Consider the following 24,755-nt stretch of genomic DNA (forward strand, 5'->3'; position numbering starts at 1 on the left):
AAGCCGCTGCTTTACCTATGGATTTTTAATAGCTCATTGCTTTTCAGTATTCAGTGATCAGAGATGGCTACTTTCAAGAGTTTCCTCTTCTATGGATGGGGAGCCTGGTGGGCTATACAGTCCATGGGGTCAGAAAGAGCTGGACATGACTGAGTGACTAACACTTTCACTTTAGACTTCTCCATTTAGAAGGAAGCTGTGTGGGATGTGCATTATTCCTCATATGGAAGTTGAAGAAATCATGTATATAAAACCCAATATAAAATATGTTAAGAGTGTGATACTGCCGACTTAAAAAAATAGTCACAATGTTAAATTTGAGAGTTATGTTTTATTTGGTGGGAATTTTTAGTACTTCAAGCCCGAGAGATAGCATCTCAAGTAACCCTGAGAGAACTGTTCCCTGAGCAGGGAGAAGAGTCAGGATGTACAGAAGTTTGCCACAAAAAGCAGGTAGTCTGAACAGCAGAACAGTATTGTTAATTAAGGGAAATCAGATATCTCGAGTTAAGGAATTTCGCCAGTCCAGGTTCGATGCAAGAGACAGGGTGCTCAGGGCTGGTGCACTGGGATGACCCTGAGGGATGGGATGGGGAGGGAGGTGGAGGGGGGTTCTGGATGGGGAACACATGTACATCCATGGCTGATTCATATCAATGTATGGCAAACCCACTACAATATTGTAAAGTAATTAGATTCCAAAAAATAAATTTATTTAAAAAAAAGAATTTAGCACTTTTTTTCTATGTATGGGAAGATACAAGAGTCTGCTCACTGAAATTGTCCTTTTTTTTTTTTTTAATATAATTGTTTTTATTTTTAAGTTCTTAGGCCCTTTAGGTGAAGACTTCTATACAGAAGATTTTTACTTGTTGGAAAAGATAACATCCTTTTATCTCAGCTCTCTGGGGCCAGTATCCTGCATTTTTTCACAATCCCTGTAGCTACACAGTGCTCACCATGGGGAGTGGCTGATGGCTGCCTGTTCAGTTCAGTTCAGTCGCTCAGTTGTGTCTGACTCTTTGCGACCCCATGAATCACAGCACGCCAGGCCTCCCTGTCCATCACCAACTCCCGGAGTTCACTCAGACTCATGTCCATCCAGTCAGTGATGCCATCCAGCCATCTCATCCTCTGTCGTCCCCTTCTCCTCCTGCCCCCAATCCCTCCCAGCATCAGAGTCTTTTCCAGTGAGTCAACTCTTCACATGAGGTGGCCAAAGTACTGGAGTTTCAGCTTCAGCATCATTCCTTCCAAAGAAATCCCAGGGCTGATCTCCTTCAGAATGGACTGGTTGGATCTCCTTGCAGTCCAAGGGACTCTCAAGAGGCTTCTCCAACACCACAGTTCAAAAGCATCAATTCTTCGGCACTCAGCTTTCTTCACAGTCCAACTCTCACATCCATACATGACTACTGGAAAAACCATAGTCTTGACTAGACGGGTTAGCAGGTATTATTCTTCTGGGTGCCCTTTAGGCTGAGAAATACACCTTTGGCGGGATGAAATCGCTGATGGCTGTGACATCTTTGTTTATTGGTAAGAAATATTCCATATCTTAGTACTTAGAGTCATTAGTTCAGTTCAGTTTAGTCGCTCAGTCATGTCTGAATCTGCAACCCCATGGACTGCAGCACGCCAGACCTCCTTGTCCATCACCAACTCCTGAATCTTGCTCAAACTCATGTCCATCGGGTCAGTGATGCCATCCAACCATCTCATCCTCTGTCATCCCCTCCTCCTCCTGCTTTCAGTCTTTCCCAGCATCAGGGTCTTTTCAATGAGTCAGTTCTTCTCATCAGATGGTCAAAGTATTAGAGTTTCAGCTTCAACATCAGCTTCAATATTCAACTGATGTTGAATATTCCAATGAATATTCTGGACTGATTTCCTTTAGGATTGACAGATTTGATCTCCTTGCAGTCCAAGGGACTCTCAAGAATCTTCTCCAACACCACAGTTCAAAAGCATCAATTCTTCAGTGCTCAGCTTACTTTACAGTACAATTCTCACATCCATACATGACCACTGGAAAAACCATAGCCTTGACTAGACAGACTTTTGTTGGAAAAGTAATGTCTCTGCCTTTTAATATGCTGTCTAGGTTGGTCATAGCTTTTCTTCCAAGGAATAAATGTCTTTTAATTTCATGGCTGCAATCATGATCTGCAGTGATTTTGGAGCCCAAAAAAATAGTCTGTCACTGTTTCCATTCTTTCCCCATCTATTTGCCATGGAGTGATGCCACTGACCATATGTCATGATCTTTGTTTTCTGAATGTTGAATTTTAAGCCAAACTTTGAACTCTCCTCTTGCACTTTCATCAAGAGACTCTTTAGTTCTTTGCTTTCTGCTGTAAGGATGGTGTCAACTGCATTTCTGAGGTTATTGATATTTCTCCTGGCAATCTTGATTCCAGCTTATACTTCATCCAGCCCAGCATTTCACATGATATACTGTGCATAAAAGTTAAATAAAGAGGGTGACAGTATACAACCTTGATATACTCCTTTCCCAATTGGGAACCAATCTGTTGTTCCATGTCCGGTTCTGACTGTTGCTTCTTGACTTGCATACAGATTTCTCAGGAGGCAGGTAAGGTGGTCTGGTATTCCCATCTCTTTAAGAATTTTCCCACAGTTTGTTGTAATCTAAACAGTAGAAGGCTTTGGCATAGTCAGTAAAGCAGAAGGAAATGTTTTCCTAGAGTTCTCTTGATTTTTCTGTGATGCAGCACATGTTGGCAGTTTGGTCTCTGGTTCCTCTGCCTTTTCTAAATCCAGCTTGAACATCTGGAAGTTCATCATTCATGCACTGCTGAAGCCTGGCTTGGAGAATTTTGAGCATTACTTTGCTAGCGTGTGAGATGAGTGTATTGTGCGGTAGTTTTAACATTCTTTCGCATTGCCCTCCTTTGGGATTGGAATGAAAACTGACCTTTTCTAGTCCTGTGTCCACTGCTGCATTTTCGAAATTTGCAGGCATATTGAGTACAGCACTTTCACATCATCATCTGTTAGGATTTGAAATAGCTCAACTGGAATTCCATCACCTCCACTAGGTTTGTTGGTAGTGATGCTTCCTAAGGCCCCCTTGACTTTCCATTCCAGGATGTCTGGCTCTAGGTCAGTGATCACACCATAATGGTTATCTGGGTCATGATGATCTTTTTGTATAAGTTATTCTGTGTATTCTTGCCACCTCTTTCCATTATCTTCTGCTTCTTTTAGGTCCATACCGTTTCTCTCCTTTATCAAGCCCATCTTTGCATGAAATGTTCCCTTGGGATCTCTAATTTTCTTGAAGAGATCTCTAGTTTTTCCCATTCTATTGTTTTCCTCTATTTCTTTGCACTGATCACTGAAGAAGGCTTTCTTATCCCTCCTTGCTATTCTTTGGAACTCTGCATTCAAATGGGTTGATCTTTCCTTTTCTCCTTTGCTTTTGGCTTCTCTTCTGTTCTCAGCTATTTGTAAGTCACAAGAGCTAGAGGTTATTCTCAACCCTAGCTCTGCCTCAGTGTATGAAAATATGGCCAACATTTAGTGTTTTTGACTTTTGTTCTACATCCTTATAAAAAATGATTGTGATTACAGAGGGATTTATTGTAAAGCTTTTGAAGTTTCAGTTTCAAGAATTCTCTCACTTGCATAGGTCACTTCCAAAACCCTAGGTGGGCTGAGTATTCATATTTAATCTTTTTTTTTCCTTAAGAGAGACCTCCCTAATGAAGGTGCTTCTGGGTTCCTAAAGCCTGGATTGGAATGCATTCTGAAATATATCCTCCTGAGTTTGTCCTCCAATTCTTCAATTAAGTAATATTTTATGAATGTTCAGTAATTGTTCATACAGTTACTCAAAACTCTTTGTCACTCATAGTGTTTTCTATCATAAGACATTTCTTCTTTTCCTGCAACACTGTACAGCTCTTAAGAAGAATAACTTTCAATGGAATGTTAAAAAAAAAAAGAAAAAGAAAACTTTGAGATCTGTGTTCTCAATTCTTTAATTTTTCTAACTTCTTTAAAGTCAATGGCACCCCACTCCAGTACTCTTGCCTGGAAAATCCCATGGATGGAGGAGCCTGGTAGGCTGCAGTTCATAGATGGGGTCACTAAGAGTCGGATACAACTGAGCGACTTCACTTTCACTTTTCACTTTCATACATTGGAGAAGGAAATGGCAACCTACTCCAGTGTTCTTGCCTGGAGAATCCCAGGGATGGGGGAGCCTGGTGGGCTGCTGTCTATGGGGTTGCACAGAGTCAGACACAACTGAAGCGCCTTAGCAGCAGCAGCAGGACAATGATTCTCCCTGGGTTGGGAAGATCCCCTGGAGAAAGAAATGGCAACGTACTCCCAATATTCTTGCCTGGAAAATCCCATGAACAGATGGTCTGATCAGCTACAGTCCATTGAGTTGCAAGAGTTGGGTATGATTTAGCAACTGAACAACAAAAAATAATGATTCTCAGTTGTGATTACATCATCAGGTATGTGAGAATCAGCAAAAGATTTTTTTTGTTTTGTTTTAAATGCATATTCTTAGAGTTGCACAGTAGATTTACTGAGTAATGAAAGAAGGAAAGGGTTGCTGATGTCATAAATCAGCATTTCAAAGAAGCCCTTCAAATGCTTTTGTGTCCACTAGTCTTAAGAGCCATCTACTTATTTGCATGTTCTGGAAGGCTTCTGTGTTTCATTGAAATTAGGACCCTATGGCAAACAGAATAAGAATACAAGAAAAGCTGAATGTGGGTGAAAATGTGTGCCCCTTTCTCCCAAACAAAAATGGAAGAGATTAGCATGTTTTATTGTATTAATATTATACATCTCTTCTCCCAATTTATATCCCCCCCCCCCACTTTTTTGTTTGCCTTTTCTCCTTCCACTTGTCAGTGGTCACAGAGCTGGAGTAAAGAGAGGAGAGAAAAACTGCAAAGGAAAGCTGCCTTAGATTCATTCCTTTGTCCATCTTCTTGCTTGGAGGCTCAGAACCTAGCATGCCTGAGGGGATGCTTGTGAATAGAAGAAGTGGAATGGGGGTCGGGTTAGGGGAGCACTAGGGAAGACTTGATCTTACCACTTCCCTAATACATTGGGGATGATCTTTGCACTGTCCTCCCTAAACACTTTAAGAAGTTGCTTCAATAAAGGTTAAAGAGTGGAGCAGCATACACGTAGAGAAAGAAAGGCACCCCTGAGCCTTTGAGTTTCACACCTGCTTAATTCTGAGTTGAGAGCCTGTTAGACATCATGAGGGAACCAAGATGATGCCTAGCAGGGCAGACATGCAGGCCAGGATCCATGTGGAATGGGCAGTAGAAGTTCTGAGGGCTCTGACATATACTGCAAAAAGGGACCATCTTAGTATGTTCCATCATCATGGGCTTCCCTGGTGGCACAGTTGGTAAAGAATCCACCTGCAAAGTGAAAGACCTGGGTTCAATCCCTGGCTTGGGAAGATCCCCTGGAGGAGGGCATGGCAACCCACTCCAGTATTCTTTCCTGGAGAATCCAGAAGGATTCTGTAGCCCCCCCAGAGGAGCCTGGCGGGCTATAGTCCATGGGGTCACAAAGAGTCGGACATGACTGAGAAACTAAGCACAGCGCAGCATGTCATAATAAATGGCCTGTCTCTCAGAAGATCCTGAGAAACAGCTACAGAACACATTGTGGAAATGCGTTTTCCATTGTGAGAAACAGGAAAGCACAAAATGTTGGAGAACAAAAATAATATTTACAGAGACTTTTTTTTTTTTTTTGCCTCCCTGCAACACCTTTCTTGATCCCGTGTTTTAGGATGATAGTTTGCTTGAGTAAGTGTGTCTGGCAATTAGGGAAGCACAAAAGGAAAAATAAAGACAAAAATCATTTGCGAATGACATCAGTTTTTCTGCTGTGCCTGAATTTTGTGATAAGGCTGGGGTTCTGTGGTGAGCTTTAGAGAACATCGTCACTTGTATGTGATTAGCAGGAGTATGAGCACATAAACTGTGTGTGTGTGTGTGCGCATGCATGTGCGTGCATGTGCCCCAAAGAGAAATTGATACTTCATTTGGCCTGGTGTGTTGCTCAGTTGAAATGTTTAAGCTGCTCCAGCAGTTCGGATTGTTCATCCCCTTTTCAGTAGCGATGATTTCCACTGTGCATTTAGAAATGGAAACTTGCCTCAAATTTTTTAGCAAATGAAAGTTCCTATAGTTAGTTGAAAACTACATGAAAAAAAAAGTTGATGTTCTTGTTTTTTTTTTTTACTTCTATTTATTCACCAGGGAATAGAATATGGTTGAAGACAAAGTATAAATGAATATTAGCAAGGAGGAGAAATGAAAAGGTTGGAAGGGGCAAAACCAATACAATATTGTAAAGTTAAAAAAAAAATTAAAAAAAGTAACTTTTTTGGAAGAAATATATTTAAGGAGAATAAGACAAATCCATCTATTTGTTTGTAGAATGTAAATTCTGAATATCATAAAAACTGGTAGTGAAAGGTTGTTGCTGGACCACGCAAAGACACCGGGATTCTTGGCCTCTGGAGGAGAAGAATTCAATCCGGAGCCAGAGATGAGGCTTGATTGCTCAGAGCTTTTGTATAATAAAGTTTTATTAAAGTATAAAGGAGATAGAGAAAGCTTCTGACATAGATATCAGAAGGGGGCAGAAAGAGTACCCCCTTGCTAGTGTTAGCCATGGAGTTATAGACTCTCTGACTAGTTATTGCTGCTGCTGCTAAGTCGCTTCAGTCGTGTCCGACTCTGTGCGACCCCAGAGACGGCAGCCCACCAGGCTCCCCCGTCCCTGGGATTCTCCAGGCAAGAACACTGGAGTGGGTTGCCATTTCCTTCTCCAATGCATGAAAGTGAAAAGTGAAAGTGAAGTCTCTCAGTCATGTCCGACTCTTTGTGACCCCATGGACTGCAGCCTACCAGGCTCCTCCATCCATGGGATTTTCCAGGCAAGAGTACTGGAGTGGGGTGCCATTGCCTTCTCCCTAATTAGTTATTACAGTGAATCAAAAGAATGTCTGGAGGTTGTAAAGACCTCACTAGACCTACTCTCATAATTTACACCTTAAGATAACAGGATTAGCCAGAAGGTTTTTTCCAGAGACCCTCCTTAAGCAGGATACATTATTGTTATATAATCCTAAGGAATGTAGTGGAACAAACAAGTTTGTCCTTTCTTCCTCCTTGAGAATTCCAGACCCCTCTCTCCTTGGAGACCCCTAGACTTCTTATCAACCTGCCTAGGAAATGACTCTGTCAGTAGGAAAATATAAAATGTAAGTGATCACATATATTTTCACTAATTAATTATCATGAATGTTTATGCTACTTAAAATCTCAACCACAACTTTAATATTTAGGGCCACATTTAAAGACATGAAGGATCTATTAATTTGAGGCTTGGCACTGACCATCATATCTAGTAGAAACTCTTCCTAATCATAATTTTCCTTTTAACCATCTTTGCAATTTAATCTCAAACATGGTGCTCTTGTTAAAGGTAATTGAACATTTAACAAAAAGAAATAAGAAAAATGTGTGGAAGTATTTATAGACATACTGTTAAAATACATTTTTTATTCCAGCCTGGTTTTCTCTGTCATAATTAACATTTATCCAAATCTTATTGCAAGTGCTTTGGAAAGATACAAAGGAATGCATACAAAATGGCATATATCATTGCCATTGACTATTTTAAACAATAGCTTTGAGATTTAAAGTCATTTCTTCAGGGTGTTTATCAGAGGGAAAATTAGCCTTAGGAAAGAGGCTAAACTGCTCTATAAAGTTATTTGAAGGAATCTCCTTAGGAGGTTACTTCTATAAGAAGACTTTTCTGTTGATAGAGAGTAGTTGTTCATTATCTCAAAGTTTGGCCAATTGATTAGTTGTTGCTGTGCTTGATAGCATGGCAAAAATAAGTTCAATGTTATGGGATCAATTCTGATTGTAAAGAGTTAGTTTCACATTACTGCCTTATTGAGTTCAGCCAAGATCCCAGGAACTATTAGGAAATGCTGGGATGCTTATCACAAATCTATTCCCACTACTCAGGATGCACTTTTATCTGCAAGTCCGTGGCTTCAATGACTGATGCTGAGCATACAGCAAAAGATGGGGTAGCTCTTACCAGAAACTCTTACTCATTTCATTTAATTTTGAACAGTATGATTCTTAACAGTTGTGGGAGCTTAGTTTTCAATCTAATTAAGGAAATGATTTCCAAATTATATTATGATCCTTGGGCTTCCCAGGTGGTGCTAGTAGTAAAGAACCCACGTACGAATCCAGGAGACATAAGAGACTCAAGTTCAATCCCTGGGTCGGGAAGATCTCCTGAAGGAGGGCATGACAACCCATGCCAGTATTCTTGGCTGAAGAATTCTGCAGAAAGAGGAGTCTGGCGGGCTACAGTTCATGGAGTAGCAGAGAGTCATGAACAAATGAAGCAACTTAACACAGCACAGCTCATTATGATCCTTACCAATGTCCCCTTATGAAAATGTAATGTCTATTAAACTTTCATATTATATCTTCTCCCAGGATTTCTAATTCCTTTATTGCTTATTCTAGCTGACATTTTTTAATATCAGATTTTTTTCAATGGAATATTGATAATACTTAATACTAAGCATTATTATTAAGTACAATACTTATAATTATACTTATAATACTTAATAAGTATTATTATTATGTAAAAATAATAGTTCATATTATTACTAAATGCTTATTTGGCCGTGTGTATTTGTAACTAACCTCTTCAAAGACAAGTATCATCTCTACTGGCCAATGTTATTGTTCTTAATGATACAAATGACTTAACCATTTGATAAGTATGGCAACATGAGTCACAGTGAGAAAAAATACTAGTAATGATTGCATCTTCTAGGTTATGTCTAGGTTACTATCTGCTCATTTCTTATATACAAAAAATAGTATAATTTGCTTAGTACTGACTTTTCACTCATGCCTGAGGAAGAATTAAACCCTCAAGAGAAGAATAAAGTAACATAGCTACATATTTCTATAGAAATGGGGGGAAAAGCAAACTATAATAAAAACTATAAATTCAGATATTTGTTCAATGGCTGAGGAATATATTTGGTGCTGTGATAGCTATTAAATGCATTTTAGCATCCATAATAATTGAGAATAGTAGCAAAGTAATCATTATGAATAGTCAAACAAATATAAACTAAAAAGGAATCTCTACTCATTATGTTTTGTTGCTTTTTCTAGTGCCAGAGTTTCCTTTCCTACTGTGATAATGGTATAAAGCATCAGTGTAAGCTATAAAATATGAAGCAGTTTTCAAAATATTTTCATAATTATTTCATCGTGTATACTCTCATTTTCCAAAATATCTCAAAATAAACCAATGCTATAGCTGAGTCAATGAAATTAGACCTTCTGAGAAGGAGATTGAACTTGATTTCATAAAATATTTTTTCAGTAATGTTTATTGTGGACTTACTGTGTGCAAGGCTTATCGCTAAGTCATAGAAATAGAGATTAATAAAATGTGTCTTATTTCAAGAAGTTAAGAACTAATGATGGAGAAAAATGTTAATAGAAATGTATTAGAAACTATGTGGATATTGTAGCAGAAGATGACCTGAGATTACTTGGGAAGGGACCAAGAAAACTGTTGCCACCCGTGCTTCTCCCCACCACTGCAAGTAATATAAGCGTCAGTTGTCTTCGTCAGTCAAAAGTAGGACTCTTTCCCTCCAAATGCTTAGTATTTATTTCTTCTCCCTTCTTCTCTGACCCTTTCTCTTTGAGAGAGGAGTTGAAAAAGAAAGAGTACATGTCACATGTGTATATAAAATATCCCCTGTTGGATTTTACAGGAGTGATCGATTTTCCAGTGATGTATCTGGTTATCTGGTATCTGGGTGTGCTGTGCTCAGTTATGTCCACCTCTTTGCGACCCTTTAGACTGTTGCTCACCAGATTCCTCTGTCCATGGGATTCTCCAAGCAAGAACACTGGAGCAGGTTACCATGACCTCCACCAGGGGATCTTCCTGACCCAATGATCAAACCTGTATCTCCTGCATTGCAGGCAAATTCGTTACCTGCTGAGCCATGATATATCTAGAAAATAGTAACTTGCCTGGTTTAATTTATAGCATGCAAGCATAAGTTCTGTGGTACTAGGAAACCTTAAGTTTAGTATGCAGAGCTCGTTGACTGTGGTACAGCCAAATAGACTTGCACTAGGGCCTGCCTGCATTGGAGACAGGGTAATTGAGTCCATAGATCTGTACTCCATGATCTGCAGGGCTGGCAGTTAATTCTCTACCTGATGCATCAATAAACTTCAAAATTAACATTCATGAGAACTTAAGGAAAACTACCTAGCTGAAAAGATTTAGGCTTGATCTATATTTGTCTTCTATGTGAAGGAAACAAGTTTATAAAACACCCAAGTGTTCTAAAATATTGATAGCCCAGCAGTATCTTGGAATTAAAATTCTTTAGCTGTTTCTTGGATAGTTTGAACGAGGACATTAGATCATTCTTGGTACTTAGGCTACACAGCAGAAATAATATCTGGAAAGGAAATAAGTCATTTAAAGTGATTTTAGACATCTGTTTTCTAATACAAAACTTCTCCCTTTCTGTAAAATATTTTATTGTAATAAGAAATAATAGTGTCTTTGTTTGTTTGGAAATCTGTTTATCTTTGTTTGCTTTTAACTTGAGGCCACAGAATTTACCTCAATAATACTTACTTGGAATATTCTGCCCTCTTAGAGAATTTTGTTTGATGGAGAGTCTCAGTCTTTGTAAGGACAGCGACAACTGACAAGTATGGCACACTGTGGTTTTGGTGTCAGAAATACATTAATTCAGATCTCAGCCTATATAACAGAGACTCTTAAATTCCCTTTGGATGGGGGAACGTGCAACGTTTTCTATCCCTATATCTACTCTTTACTGAGGAGAGGAAAGCCAGCCATGCTGTTCTTAAACCCAACTCCATAATTTAATCAATAAAAGAGTTCTTCTCTGGCACCCAACAGTCCTAAAGTGGAAAAGGGTAGATTAGAAATGACTGCAGTGGGAAAAGCTGACGACGGCAATATGGTATCAGGTGGTGGACAAAGGAGAAAGCCAGTAAAAAATTGCTGATGGCAGAAGTTGCCTGATCTGAAAAATGCTGGGTCTTTGCAGTTATTGTCTGTTATTGTCAATAAATTGTTGTTTGGTGTTGAAGGGACTCTTAGAGTAACTCAAACTAGCTTTTCTATTTGCATTTTTCCCCATTGCTTCTTCACCACTGCTTTGCACCCCACACCCTAATATCTTCTTATTCTCCCTAAGAATTACACACATGCAGTGAACTTTCATCCACCCATCCCTGTTCTCCACTTCCATGTTACACTTTCTAAAACCTTTCAAAAGATGCCGATGACTGAGGCTTTTAGCAGATGCCATATTCGTGAGAGGTTCTTCATGACCTCAGCTTTATCTCCCTCTTCAGCTTACATTGGTATCATTTACCTTCCTATTACTCCACACTGAAGCCACTTGGAATTTAGCACTTCTGGTAGCTATTCACAAAAGATATGTTCATTCCAAGCTAGGAGTAGCTCTCCTGCTCCTTCCATCTGCCATATTCTTCTGCCCTTCATAGTGCAACTGAAATGCTACTTTCTTACAATGACCTATCCTGACTTTGGAAGTTACAATTCTCCTTGCTGTAAGCTTTCATAGAATCCTGTATTTTTCTTTATATCAAGCTTTTCTATATTAACTTTAAAAAAAATCACAGTTACTTAATGTGTTGGCTTTCCACTCTCAAGTCCCATGACACTCAGGACCATTTTATCTCTGTTTATATTATATCCTCAGGACCAAATAGAGTACATTTAAATAGTATGGCCAAAATGAAGACTTGATTATTGATGAAATGGTGATAATGCTGATAATCTGTTAAGAAATTAGCCGCCAATACTAATTTATTGAGCATCGTCAAATAAACAGAGACATTGATTAGGATATTCAGTTCAGTCACTCAGTCGAGTCTGACTCTTTGTGAGCCCATTGATGCAGCATGCCAGGCCTCCCTGTCCATCACCAACTCCTGGAGTTTACCCAAACTCCTGTCCATTGAGTCAGTGATGCCATCCAGCCATCTCATCCTCGATCATCCCCTTCTCCTCCCACCGTCAATCTTTCCCAGCATCAGGGTCTTTTATAATTAGTCAGTCCTTCGCATCAGATGGCCAAAGTATTGGAGCTTCAGCTTCAGCATCAGTCCTTCCAATGAACATGCAGGACTGATGTCCTTTAGGATGGACTGGTTGGATCTCCTAGCAATCCAAGGGACTCTCAAGAGTCTTCTCCAATACCACAGTTCAAACATCATTCTTTGGCACTCAGCTTTCTTTATAGTCCAATTCTCACATCCATACTTGACTACTGGAAAAACCATAGCCTTTACTAGACGGACCTTTGTTGACAAAGTAATGTCTCTGCTTTTTAATAAGTTGTCTATGTTGGTCATAACTTTCCTTCCAAGGAGTAAGCGTCTTTTAATTTCATGGCTGCAGTCACCATCTGTAGTGATTTTGGAGCCCCCAAAAATAAAGTCTGTCACTGTTTCCCCATCTGTTTGCCATGAAGTGATGGGATCGGATTCCGTGATCTTAGTTTTCTGAACGTCAAACTTTAAGCCAACTTTTTCACTCTCCTCTTTCACTTTCATCAAGAGGCTCTTCAGTTCTTCTTCACTTTCTGCCATAAGGGTGGTGTCATCTGCATATCTGACGTTATTGATATTTCTGCTGGCAATCTTGATTCCAGTTGGTGCTTCACAGAGCCCAGTTTTTCTTGTGATATACTCTGCATATAAGTTAAATAAGCACGGTGACAATATACAGCCTTGACATACTCCTTTTCCTGTTTGGAAACAATCTGTTATTCCATATCAAGTTCTAACTGTTGTTTCCTGACCTGCATACAGGTTTCTCAAGAGGCAGGTTAGGTGGTCTGGTATTCCCATCTCTTTCAGAATTTTCCACAGTTTGTTGTAATCCACATAGTCAAAGGCTTTGGCATAGTCAATAAAGCATATATAGATGTTTTTCTGGAACTCTCTTGCTTTTTTGATGATGCAGCGGATGTTGGCAATTTGATCTCTGGTTCCTCTGCCTTTTCTAAAACCAGCTTGAACATCTGGAATTTCACGGTCCACGTACTGTTGAAGCGTGGCTTGGAGATTTTAAGCATTACTTTACTAGCGTGTGAGATGAGTGCAATTGTGTAGTAGTTTGAACATTCTTTGGCATTGCCTTTCTTTGGGATTGGAATGAAAACTGACCTTTTCCAGTCCTGTGGCCACTGCTGCATTTTGCAAATTTGTTGGCGTATTGAGTGCAGCACTTTCACAGCATCATCTTTCAGGATTTGAAATAGGTCAACTGGAATTCCATCACCTCCACTAGCTTTGTTCGTAGTGATGCTTCCTAAGCCCCACTTGACTTCACATTCCAGGATGTCTGGCTCTAGGTGAGTGATCACACCATCGTGATCATCTGGGTCGTGAAGATCTTTTTTGTATAGTTCTTCTGTGTATCCTTGCCACTTCTTAATATCTTCTGCTTGTGTTAGGTCCATACCATTTCTGTCCTTTATTGAGCCCATCTTTGCATGAAATATTCCCTTGAAATCTCTAATTTTCTTGAAGAGATCTCTAGTCTTTCCCATTCTATTGTTTTCCTCTATTACGAATTATTTAAATCACTATATTTATTGGGATCAATTACTTTTTTATCAATAAGTCCAAATTAAATTGCATAAATAACTTTAATACTCTAAAAGCAGTATTATGTCAGAACTGTTCTGAATTGTATAATTTTGCCAGTAAAGATAGCTTACAGTATTATTTATTCTGTGAGTTTGGTTTTAAAGACCCTTAATTTTAGACTTCATTGTGCTAGATTAGATTAATATTAAAAATATTTATGTCCTATCCATGTACATTCATGACATAAGTATACTTCTCTTTTTGACTTGAATTTAGCAAAGTCATTTGTTTGGCCGTGGATTGCTAGCAGACATGACATGTGATACAAGCAGAGCTTTGATAAGTGCTTATGCAGTAGACATTGAACAATTTTGCTTCTTCTCTCTGCAGAGCTTTCCCCTGAAAGCTGTGGTCTCATTCAACCCACTGAGGCTGTTTATTAGTGGCAATGGTTAATTTTTACCCAGAATAGACAAAAAATTGTGGGTAAGATGGTGTAATGTAGAGGCCAATTGCTGTCTTGGCAAATCACCATAAGTGAAACTTCTTTAATTACTTGAGTGTAATATAAATGACTAAAGGCTATTAATAATAGGATGTAAAGTTGTCCAAGCAGCGTGAAAGACCTGAAATATCACATGAGTAAATGCAAAAGACATTCAGTGATGGTTATATAGCTTCCACACACTAGCTACACTCTAGGTTAGTTTCCTTGCATCCTAAAATTCTAGGTTCTGTTTCCTACATGTGTGTCTCTGTAATTTTCTAGTCACTTGAAATGATCTGAAGACCAGTGCATCCTTAACTAATACTAAAAGCTAACTAGATTTTTTTCCAAAATTATTACTCTGAAACATGCAGAGATTTTTGTCAAGACTGCAACTAATCATTAAAACAGAGGTATGATCCGTTTTTCACCATCATCAAGCATCAAAAGGCATTTTTAACATGATGCCATAATTCATAATCAGTTAACATTTTCTAGTATGTTGAAAGCTGAAGCATGATTTCAAAATTGAAATTGGTACTCTAGTCTCATTAATGAGTGGTTTGGAATATGTATGGAAAGAGTTCTCATTTTCAATAATTCTTCTTGTTCATTATAGCATTTAAAGGGGGGTAGAGGGTGGGGATTAAAAATACCATTTTGCAGGCACACAAATTTTAACTAGCAGCAGATGGTAAGACTGTAAAGAAACTGCTCCTCAAGCCAAGCTTACAGAAATTGGTCTCTTTTCCTTATAGTCACACATCATTTAGTACCAGAATCAGGGGTCAGAGCAATACTTGCCACATGTTAACCCCAGTATATCTACCTCTTGCTGGTGTAGATGCTGCATTTCAAGGAATTTGATTTGAGTCAAAAAGCATGCTGTGATTTTTATTATAATAAGCCATGACCTTTGGTGATATTTTGCTACTGCCCAATAATGAATTCTCTGGAGAACTTGAATCTTTTTTTTTACTTGAAATAAAGCATCGTCTTATTTAAATGCTTTGTGGAACCATAAAGCTGTATTCTTTTTACATTCAATCTAGGAGTTTTTGTTTTTGTTTTTGTTTTGAGGCAAAGGAAAGATAGGGGGAATATGTGTGTTGGTGTGTATGTGTGTGTATGTCTTGATGTGGGGACAGGGAATTCATGGAGAGAAAGATGGTAGGCCAGAAGTTAGCAGGGACAGAAAGATCCTTTCCTATGGTAATTTTTTTTTTTTTTTTTAACATCCTGTAAATTCTTGGATGTGCTACTCTTCTAAAGTTGGAGGCTAATTCCCCTCCCCCTGAATATAAGTTGGGCTTTTTGAGTTGTTACTACTGAATGGAATGAGGTAAAAGTGATGCTACAGAGTTTCCAAGAACAGATGGTAAACAAGGATAGCTTTTATCTGACTCTGTTGTATCATTTGCATTAGGGAAAGACAGTTGCCAGGTCATGAAGTAACTCAGATAGCCTTGTGTGGGGACCTGTGTGAGACAGCACCGCCCACAGACAGCACCGCCCACAGACAGCAGGACTCGCCAGCTATGTCAGTGAGCCGCCCAGAGAGCAGATCCTCCGCCCCACCCAAGGCTGCAGATGACTACAGCTCTCACACATACGACCAAACCTCATGAAGCCAGAAATGCCCAGCAAAACCACTCTTACAGTCCTGACCCTGTGTTATTGTGAGAAGTTATGAAATGTTATTACTATTTTGAGCCATTAAGGTTTAGAGTACTTTGTTACTCAGCAACAAATTGCTAATACGTACAAGTTTAAATTTATTGATTTCATTGTATAATCACACTTTAGATAATATTGGTATCTACTTTTAGGTAAAAATTTTATTTTTTATTAAAAAAAATATATATATTAGAAGTGAAAGAAAAGTGAAGTGAAAGTGCTAGTCACTCAGTTGTGTCCAGCTCTTTGCGATCGCATGGACTAGAGCCTGCCAGGCAAGAATACTGAAGTGGGTTGCCATTCCCTTCTGCAGGAGATTTTCCCAGTCCAGCAATCGAACACAGGTCTCCCTCATTGCAGGCAGATTCTTTGCCATCTGAGCCACCAGTGCCACAGGGATTCTCTAATATTGAGGGTTGGTTCTCTTGCTGATGAAGCACACAGTATATCTTCAGTTCAGTCACTCGGTCGTGTCCGACTCTTTGCAACCCCGTGAATCACAGCACGCCAGGCCTCCCTGTCCATCACCAACTCCCGGAGTTCACTCAGACTCACGTCCATCGAGTCGGTGATGCCATCCAGCCATCTCATCGTCTGTCGTCCCCTTCTCCTCCTGCCCCCAATCCCTCCCAGCATCAGTGTCTTTTCCAATGAGTCAACTCTTTGCATGAGGTGGCCAAAGAACTGGAGTTTCAGCTTTAGCATCAGTCCTTCCAATGAACACCCAGGACTGATCTCCTTCAGAATGGACTGGTTGGATCTCCTTGCAGTCCAAGGGACTCTCAAGAGTCTTCTCCAACACCACAGTTCAAAAGCATCAATTCTTTGGCGCTCAACTTTTTTCACAGTCCAACTCTCACATCCATACATGACCACTTACTCCTCCTAATTATTTTGTTCACTGTTTTTAACATGTGTGTTTTAATATTCATGTTCATATGGTGACTGCTGCTGTGCCACCAGCTATTGACACTTTTTTGGGGAGAGGAATAGGGGAAAGGGGCCAAATTCAATAGTGGTTTCTTTGCATACCTGTGCTTATTTAGGTCAAGAAGAAAAACCCTCTCCAGCACTCTTTCCTACACTACAGTGGCCATGGTGTTAATTGCCTCTCTTAAGCTGCAAGGACGGATCAGCACGTTGACCTCTCGGGGAAAATCTGGAATCTGAAGGTAGTAAGATATGGAAAATGGACATTTCTAGGCAATTCTCTGTACCTCTCATCATCTACCCTATGTTCACATAAACTCTTTTTCTACTTTTTTAATTTTGCAGACACACTTATCCCAAAAGGTGTACCATCCACACCAGTCATGAACTGTAGCTCAAAGTTTAAGAATTCTGAGTAGTATACAGATCAACTCAGTACTCCAGAACAAAGAACAAAAGTAACAATGTATGCCATAGGGGGAAAAAAAATTATTTTATGATTGTAAAATAAATGGGTCTTTATGCTTACTAACAGCCAGGTGTTCAGTTAAAATAAGTTAATTTACCTTTTCTTAACATGAACAGATCATTCAAGAGATGTAAAATTATTCTTGCTCCAATATTCAAGTTATACTTTGATGTAAATTATTCAGTGCAGATTTTTATAATCTCTTTAAATTTTCATATTTCTTTAGATATTAAGAGAAGCTGCTGACTACAAGCTAAAAATTAAAGTTTAGCCCACTCCTCAAGTAACTAGTAAATTCAAAATTCGTTAAATGCACACTTTGCTATTAAGAAACAATTATGTGCAATCATTATAAATTATAAATTCTTGTCAAACTTGTATGAGTTTATCTTAATTAAACTTAAATGGTTAATGATGTAATAATATACATGTATGTGTGTGTGTGCTGCACGTGTGTTCAGTCGCTTAGTTATGTCCATCTCTGCAACATCATGGACTTTAGCCCTCCAGACTGTAGCCCATGGGATTTCCCAGACAAGAATACTGGAGTGGGTTGCCATTTCTTACCCCAAGTATATATGTAGTTTTCTCTAAAACAGTTCATCTGCTCAAAGCAATTGCAAAATAATTTTCCTTGACAATGGCCTATTATTAAGTCTAGCAGTTTTAAGAATATTTTTATAAAAGCCTCTGGACCTTAAATTCAATATCATTTACTGAGCAACTGATTTAAGTTTCTCTCAAAATTATATTAAATGAGTAAAACAGTTAAAAAATAAGTCCTTATTATACTGTGGAATATTAAAGAATTTTATGAAATAAACCAAAGGTTTTGTAAAGTTTCTTTAAAAATGTGGTTTATAAAGAAAAAAGCAATAGAAAAAAGAGAAATACCAAAAAAAATGGTAAGAATAAAGATCAATAGAACTATATTTAAAGATTAATTAAACAGAATTAGCTATAACACAATCCACAACCACAACAAACATGGAGTGAAAGAGAGATATTAAAAGAGACATGAAGTTTAATTCAAAGGACAAATTCAGACAACAGTGAAGAAAATAAAATCAGAAAAAATTATCAAACATGGAAAAAAAACCTTAGCTTTAAATTGGAAAAGCCAACTAAACACAAAAGAGAATGACTTTTTAAAAAATCTTATAATTTGATACATTCTTGCCCAATGTTTGATAAAGGTTCTAAAAAATTTTATGAAGAAAATCTTGAGGATGTCTCCCAGCAAAACAGAAGAGTAGTTTAAGAGAAAGGAAGATATAGGATCCAAACAGCAATGTGATTCACATAAATATTCAGTAAAATAAGATTTTGCAACATACTTATAAAGTAATGAGTTCAAATGAAAGCAATTGTCTATGAAGAATGCTTTCAAGAAGACAGTTTCTGTTTAGCCTATACTGTACTTAGGATTCTGAATATCTAATGACTATCAATTGTGTTCTGAGACATATTGAAATGATTTATTACTGTATGTGATTGCTAGAAAGTTAGTAAAACAGAAACTCATGCAAAAACTTCTCCCTTGAGATGTTGCTGCACTAGATCAGACTTAGGAGCATAGTTTTATTCTCTCTGTCTAGGCATCTTGGTTAATTTTGTAATGAATTCACACAGTAACAATATTGCAATGTAACCCCTCCTACCTCAGGGTATGACTGTATTTTGAGAGGGGCTTTTAAAAAAGAAGAAGTGAAGTCGCTCAGTTGTGTCCGACTCTTTGTGACCCCATGGACTGTAGCCTACAAGGCTCCTCTGTCCATGAAATTTTCCAGGCAAGAGTACTGGAGTGGGTTGCCATTTCCTTTTCCAGGGGATTTTCCCCACCCAGGGATCGAACCCGGGTCTCCTGCATTGCAGGCAGATACTTTACCGTCTGAGCCACCAGGGAAGCCCCTGGGCTTTTAAAGAGGTAATGTTAAATGAGATCATTAGGATGGACCCTCATCTTATAAAAAGCTATACATATTGGAGAAGGAAATGACAACCCACTCCAGTGTTCTTGCCTGGAGAATCCCAGGGACGGGGGAGCCTGGTGGGCTTCCGTCTATGGGGTCGCATAGAGTCGGAGACAACTGAAGCAACTTAGCAGCAGCATACATTTTTTGTATAAACTATTAAATATATATATATTTCCATTGCTTAAGCCTCTTGGTTCTTTGTGATAGCAGCCTTGGCAAACTAATACTAACATTATCACACTCAGGAACAAAATGGAATAAGAATGTACTAATTTATTACGTGAACTAATTACATCATGTTCATAACAGAGAATAAAATAGGCCTGACTAAATTTGATGAATAAAGAAAAAAAAGAACAAACATCTAATGTAGAAAATTGTTGAGGAAAGGAGAATTAAAATGACTAAAAGTGATTGCTTCTTAAAACAGTACTAGAAATAAATAGGAAATAAGAGGTATTCAACTTTTTAAAAATAGCATTCTGCCCTGGAAAGAGTTTCATCATTACCATCTTTCTAGATTCCATATATATGCATTAATATACTATATATTTTTCTTTTTCACTTCACTCTGTAAAACAGGCTGTGTGTTTTATCCACCTCATTAGGACAGACTCAAATGTGTTCTTTTTTATGGCTGAGTAATATTCCGTTGTGTAAATGTAAATGTACCACAGCTTTTTTATCTATTCATCCGTCAATAGACATCTAGGTGCTACTAGACATCTAGTGCTACAACGAACATCTGGGTACATGTGTCTCTTTCGATTATGATTTTCTCAGAGTTTATGACCAGTAGTGGCATTTTGGGTAATATGGTAGTTCTATTCCTAGATTTCTAAGGAATCTCCGTACTGCTTTCCATAGTGACTGTATCAGTTTATATTCCCACCAACAGTGCAAGAGGGTTCCGTTTTCTCCAAACCCTCTCTAGCATTTATTGTTTATAGATGTTTTAATGATGACCATTCTGACCAGTGTGAGGTGATACCTCATTGTCATTTTGATTTGCATTTCTCTAATACCGAGTGATGCTAAGCTTCTTTTCATGTGTTTCTTCAGTTCATGTGTTTCTTAGCCATCTGTATATCTTCTTTGGAGAAATGTCTGTTTAGGTCTTTGGCACATATTTTGATTGAGCTGTTTGTTTTCCTGATGTTGAGCTGTATGATCTGCTTATATATTCTGGATATTATCCTTTGTCAGTTGTTTCATTTGCAATTATTTTCTCTCATTCTGAGGGTTGTCTTCAGTAGAGACAAGACATAGACAACAGACTTGTGGACACAATGCGGAAAGGAGAACTTGGGATGAATTTAGACAGTAGCATGGAAACATGTATTACCATATGTAAAATAGATAGCCAGTGGAAATTTACTATATGATGCAGTTCAAATCAAGTGTTCTGTAACAAAATAGAGGGGTGGGGTGAGGTGGGAGGCGGGAGAGGGGTTCAAAACAAAGGGGATATCTGTATGTATCTTTCTCCTTGTTGTTCCATGGTCTAATCAGTTGAGCCTTCCAACTTCTTTTTCAACCTTATGTACTAATTGCTCTCTCTCTTTAGTTGCTAAGTCGTGTCTGACTCTTGTGACCCTGTGGACTGCAGCCTGCCGGGCTCCTCTGTCCATGGGATTCTCCAGGCAAGAATACTGGAGTGGGTTGCCATTTACTTCTCTAGGGGATCTTCCCGACCCAGGGATCGAACCCAGGTCTCCTGCACCAGACGCATATTCTTTACCAACTGAGCTACAAGGGAAGCCCATTAAAGTCAATGCTATCCCCTAGATATTTTTTTCTAATCTAACCATTTCTCTCTGTCCATGTGTCCTTATTATAGTCAAGACTAGTTTTATCTTTTGCCTGGATTGTGGTAATGCCCTTCTAACTAATCTTTTTGTCTATGTTCTTTTTCTAATCCATTCTATTCTCCATATCATAAGCAATCTTATTCAAAAATGAATTTGTACAAACATGTAGTATGTATATGGAGAAGGAAACAGCAGTCCACTCCAGTATTCTTGCCTAGAGAATCCTGTGGACAGAGGAGCCTGGTGGGCTGCTGTCTATGGCATCGCACAGAGTCAGACACAACTGAAGTGACTTAGCAGCAGCAGTAGTATGTATAAACATATGTGTGAATATATGTGTACATTTTGTGTGTGAGAGTGTATGTGTGCATATATATGTATGTGTGTAATTCCACAGCCTTGGTTCCTCTCAGTGTGACATTCCAAATACTTATTCTGGTTTATAAAGATCGTGTGTAGCTTCGGCTATCTCTTCTTATATCTGTTTACTTATTCAGCCCCCATCTCGCATTATATCACCCTCACATTTAACTACTGAACTATTTTCAGTTCCAGTGTGATGACGAGTTTTCTTCTTACTTTAGGGTTTTAAAGCACCCTTTTCCTTCTGTTCACAACTTTTTAATTCTCAATGTTCTACTACATTCCTGCTCCTACTTCTGAATAACTCTATGGATTAAAAGTGGCTGTAGCTGGTTCTCACATTTCTTTTGGCCTCCTGGACATGGGAGTATTGCCATCAATTTTTCTTGAACTGTCAACTCAAGGACTTTCTGAGAGTAGACTTGTATTAGAGCAAAATAAGTGACAATCCAGTTGGTGACTACAGGACTAGCTGCAGCACCTATTTTTTAAGTATATATGTGTTGATGATGAGATATAGCTGAGAATATGCACATGAGTCCATAGCCCTGAGTGAATGCCTAGAATACTACACATAAAAAATTGAAATGAGCTTAGGGCTGGGACCTTTCAAACCTGAAGTTCTGCCCATGCTTAGCTTGTCTTTCATGACTATGCTTCTCTTAAATGCGGAATGACATAAAGTGTGCCTGGGAGTCATGGAAACTCTACAAAGCTGCTGTTGTGGCATTCTCAATTGTTTCCTTTCTGTATCTTTCTAGGGATCAGTCAACCTGATGCTAGTTGAAGTATATTGTGCCTTATAAGTTACATTGTCAGTCTAAACCTAAGATCACTGCTGCCGGTAGAGTAGAGAGGCACTTGAATCTCTATTCATTAAATTTAGCTACTGGGTCACTTCCTCCAGGAAGTATTCCCTGACTGACCAGGTAAGTCAATAATTGAAGTCCTAATGTCCTCATAAAGCAGATACACTTCTCTCCTCAGTGGTTATTAAGCTATATAATTCTTTATTCATCAGTAAATGTATACTTTCTTTTACTCATCGGTGTTTCCCAAATATATGATATAATGTCTGACACTTAGTAGCTTTTGAATAAGATTATTAAATAAACAAATAGCTAAAGAATATAAATCTATCCCTGCTATGGAGAATAGGAAACTGGTAAATAAGGTTTAGGAAAGTCAAGCTCAGTTTTGTTTATTCTCCCACTGTATCAGTTTATTCTTGCTATGTAACAGACATTCAAAACTGGCTTAAAATGATAATAATCATTTATTACTGAGCATGTGTCTGCAGGTTGTTGGGAAGTGGCTGGTTAAGGCTCAGTGTGGTTAGGATGCCCTGCTTTAGGCTGCAGTAACTGGCTAGCTCTATCTCTTACTGTAGGACCATGGGTCTAGTCCACAGGTCTCGCATGGTTCTTGGACCAGCAGGATGGGTAGGCTATACTTTTTATATGGCAGAGGCAGAGGTACAAAAGAGAAAGTAAATGTATGCCAGTTCTTTTTCAACACCCCCTTGGCAGTGATATGGTGTTACTTCTGCTCGCCTATCATTGACCAAAGCAAATGATAAAATCACATCTAAAGTCAAGGGCCAGGAAAATACATTTCACCCACAGAGAGGACATGGCACAGCAAGTGAAACAACAATGTAAAAAAACTGTAACTATGTGATGAATGTGTTAATTGACCTTATTATAGCAATAGCAATTATAGCAATATATCCATATATCAAATCACTACTCTGTATACCTTAAACTTCCACAATGTCATGTCTATTTTGAGGGCTTCCAGGTGGCACAATGGTAAAGAATATATGCCTGCCAATTCAGGAGACGCAAAAGAGGTGGATTCAATCCCTGAGTCAGGAAGATCCCCTGGAGAAGGGAATGGCTACCCACTCCAGTATTCTTGAATTCCATGAATAGAGGAGCCTGGTGGGCTACAGTCCATGGGGTTGCAAAGAGTTAGACACAACTGAGCATAGAACATGCCTATTTTAGCTCAAGAAAGCTGGAGGAAAAAAATCAGATTACATACTGCGCCAAATTTCAACTAATTTGTATGGGCAATATGAAACCAGCCTGCCAGGCTTGTCTGTCCATGGGATTTCTCAAACAAGAATCCTGGAGTGGATTGCCATTCCCTTCTCCAGGGGATCTTCCTGACCCAGGAATCAAACCCAAGTCCCAAGTCTTTCTCATAGCAGGCATATTCTTTACCATCTGAGCCACCTGGGAAGCCCCCAACTTTTATAATATGGAGATATATATATATATATATATATATATATGTGTGTGTGTGTGTGTGTATGTGTGTGTATATATATAATATATATAAGTTCTCTAAGTTAGGTGGTCTGGGCTTCTTATGATTATAGGCAAATAATATATATATATAGATAGATAGATAGTATTAAGACCAAGTTTGTTTCTCCTGAAGAATGGCTATTTTAAATGTAGAAGCTCTGTTGCTCAGTTCTTCAGGTCCAAGTATTGTTTTTGTTGTTGTTACTTGAATTTTGTGGATAATTTCCTTGAACCTTAATTGGTCTTGGCCTGCAAATATCTGATTCAAGTTGCATTGCTTTCTGCTGAACAGTTGAGATTGTCATTACCATTAGTGAGCATATTTCCACAGTTTTGTAATTTATTTTAGTCAAAGGAAAGATCAATTGCATTTTGAAAATACTGTTCACGTTGTTAGGATCCTTCCAATCAATTCAGGCAAGGAAGGTGTAGATTCATTATTTTATAATCTAGGCAGCATTGAAGGTAGTGATAAATGCTTTCCTCAGAGTAAAAACACACCTTTATTTCTTTTTTAACGTACAAATTACTTGTATAACTCGATAGTTTAGTCTGCTTCCAATGTTTAAAAAGTAGATGATTTAAGGTCAATCGGTGAATTCATTCCTCTTGACTTTAAATGTGTCTTCATTATATGCATTCCAAAGAAAAAATATTACCTAATCTGCAAAGATATATTTTAATCTCTAAATAATCTCTTGGATACATTTACAACTATAATCTTGTGTATTGTGAAGCACTCTAATTACTCACTGTGAATTCTAGCCTAACGTTTAGCAAAAAAAAAAAAAAAAAACAAGATGTAAAAGTATGCCTAACATTGACTGCAGATAAATGCACTGAGGAACAGAAAGAAAAAGCAGTGTTTTAAGGGCATTCAGATTCCTAGTTTTTAAGCCACTAATGCTAGTTATAAAGTTGGTTAAGGTAGGCTTGAGGAGAAAATATTTGAGAAGGA

The 24,755-nt window shown here is 38.4% G+C and overlaps 1 protein-coding gene across 8 annotated transcripts in view; it reads left to right on the forward strand.

The window, feature by feature from the left end:
* The window catches only part of LOC123330956, a 185,916-nt gene that overhangs the window by 67,739 nt on the left and 93,422 nt on the right, over window positions 1–24,755 (forward strand). For 2 of the 8 annotated variants that reach the window (XM_044933706.2, XM_044933708.2), the window contains exon 4: window positions 16,980–17,105. The exons of 3 other annotated variants lie outside the window; for them this stretch is intronic. In XM_044933706.2, coding sequence (XP_044789641.1) covers window positions 16,980–17,103 — 124 coding nt within the window. In that variant the 3' untranslated portion in view covers window positions 17,104–17,105. Of the gene's footprint in view, window positions 1–15,682; window positions 16,124–16,979; window positions 18,089–24,755 lie in introns of those variants that run through there. 3 more of the 8 variants (XM_044933704.2, XM_044933702.1, XM_044933705.2) reach the window with 3 other exon arrangements.

The sequence above is a fragment of the Bubalus bubalis genome, chromosome 21 (genome assembly GCF_019923935.1).
Source record: "Bubalus bubalis isolate 160015118507 breed Murrah chromosome 21, NDDB_SH_1, whole genome shotgun sequence".
Taxonomy (NCBI): domain Eukaryota; kingdom Metazoa; phylum Chordata; class Mammalia; order Artiodactyla; family Bovidae; genus Bubalus; species Bubalus bubalis.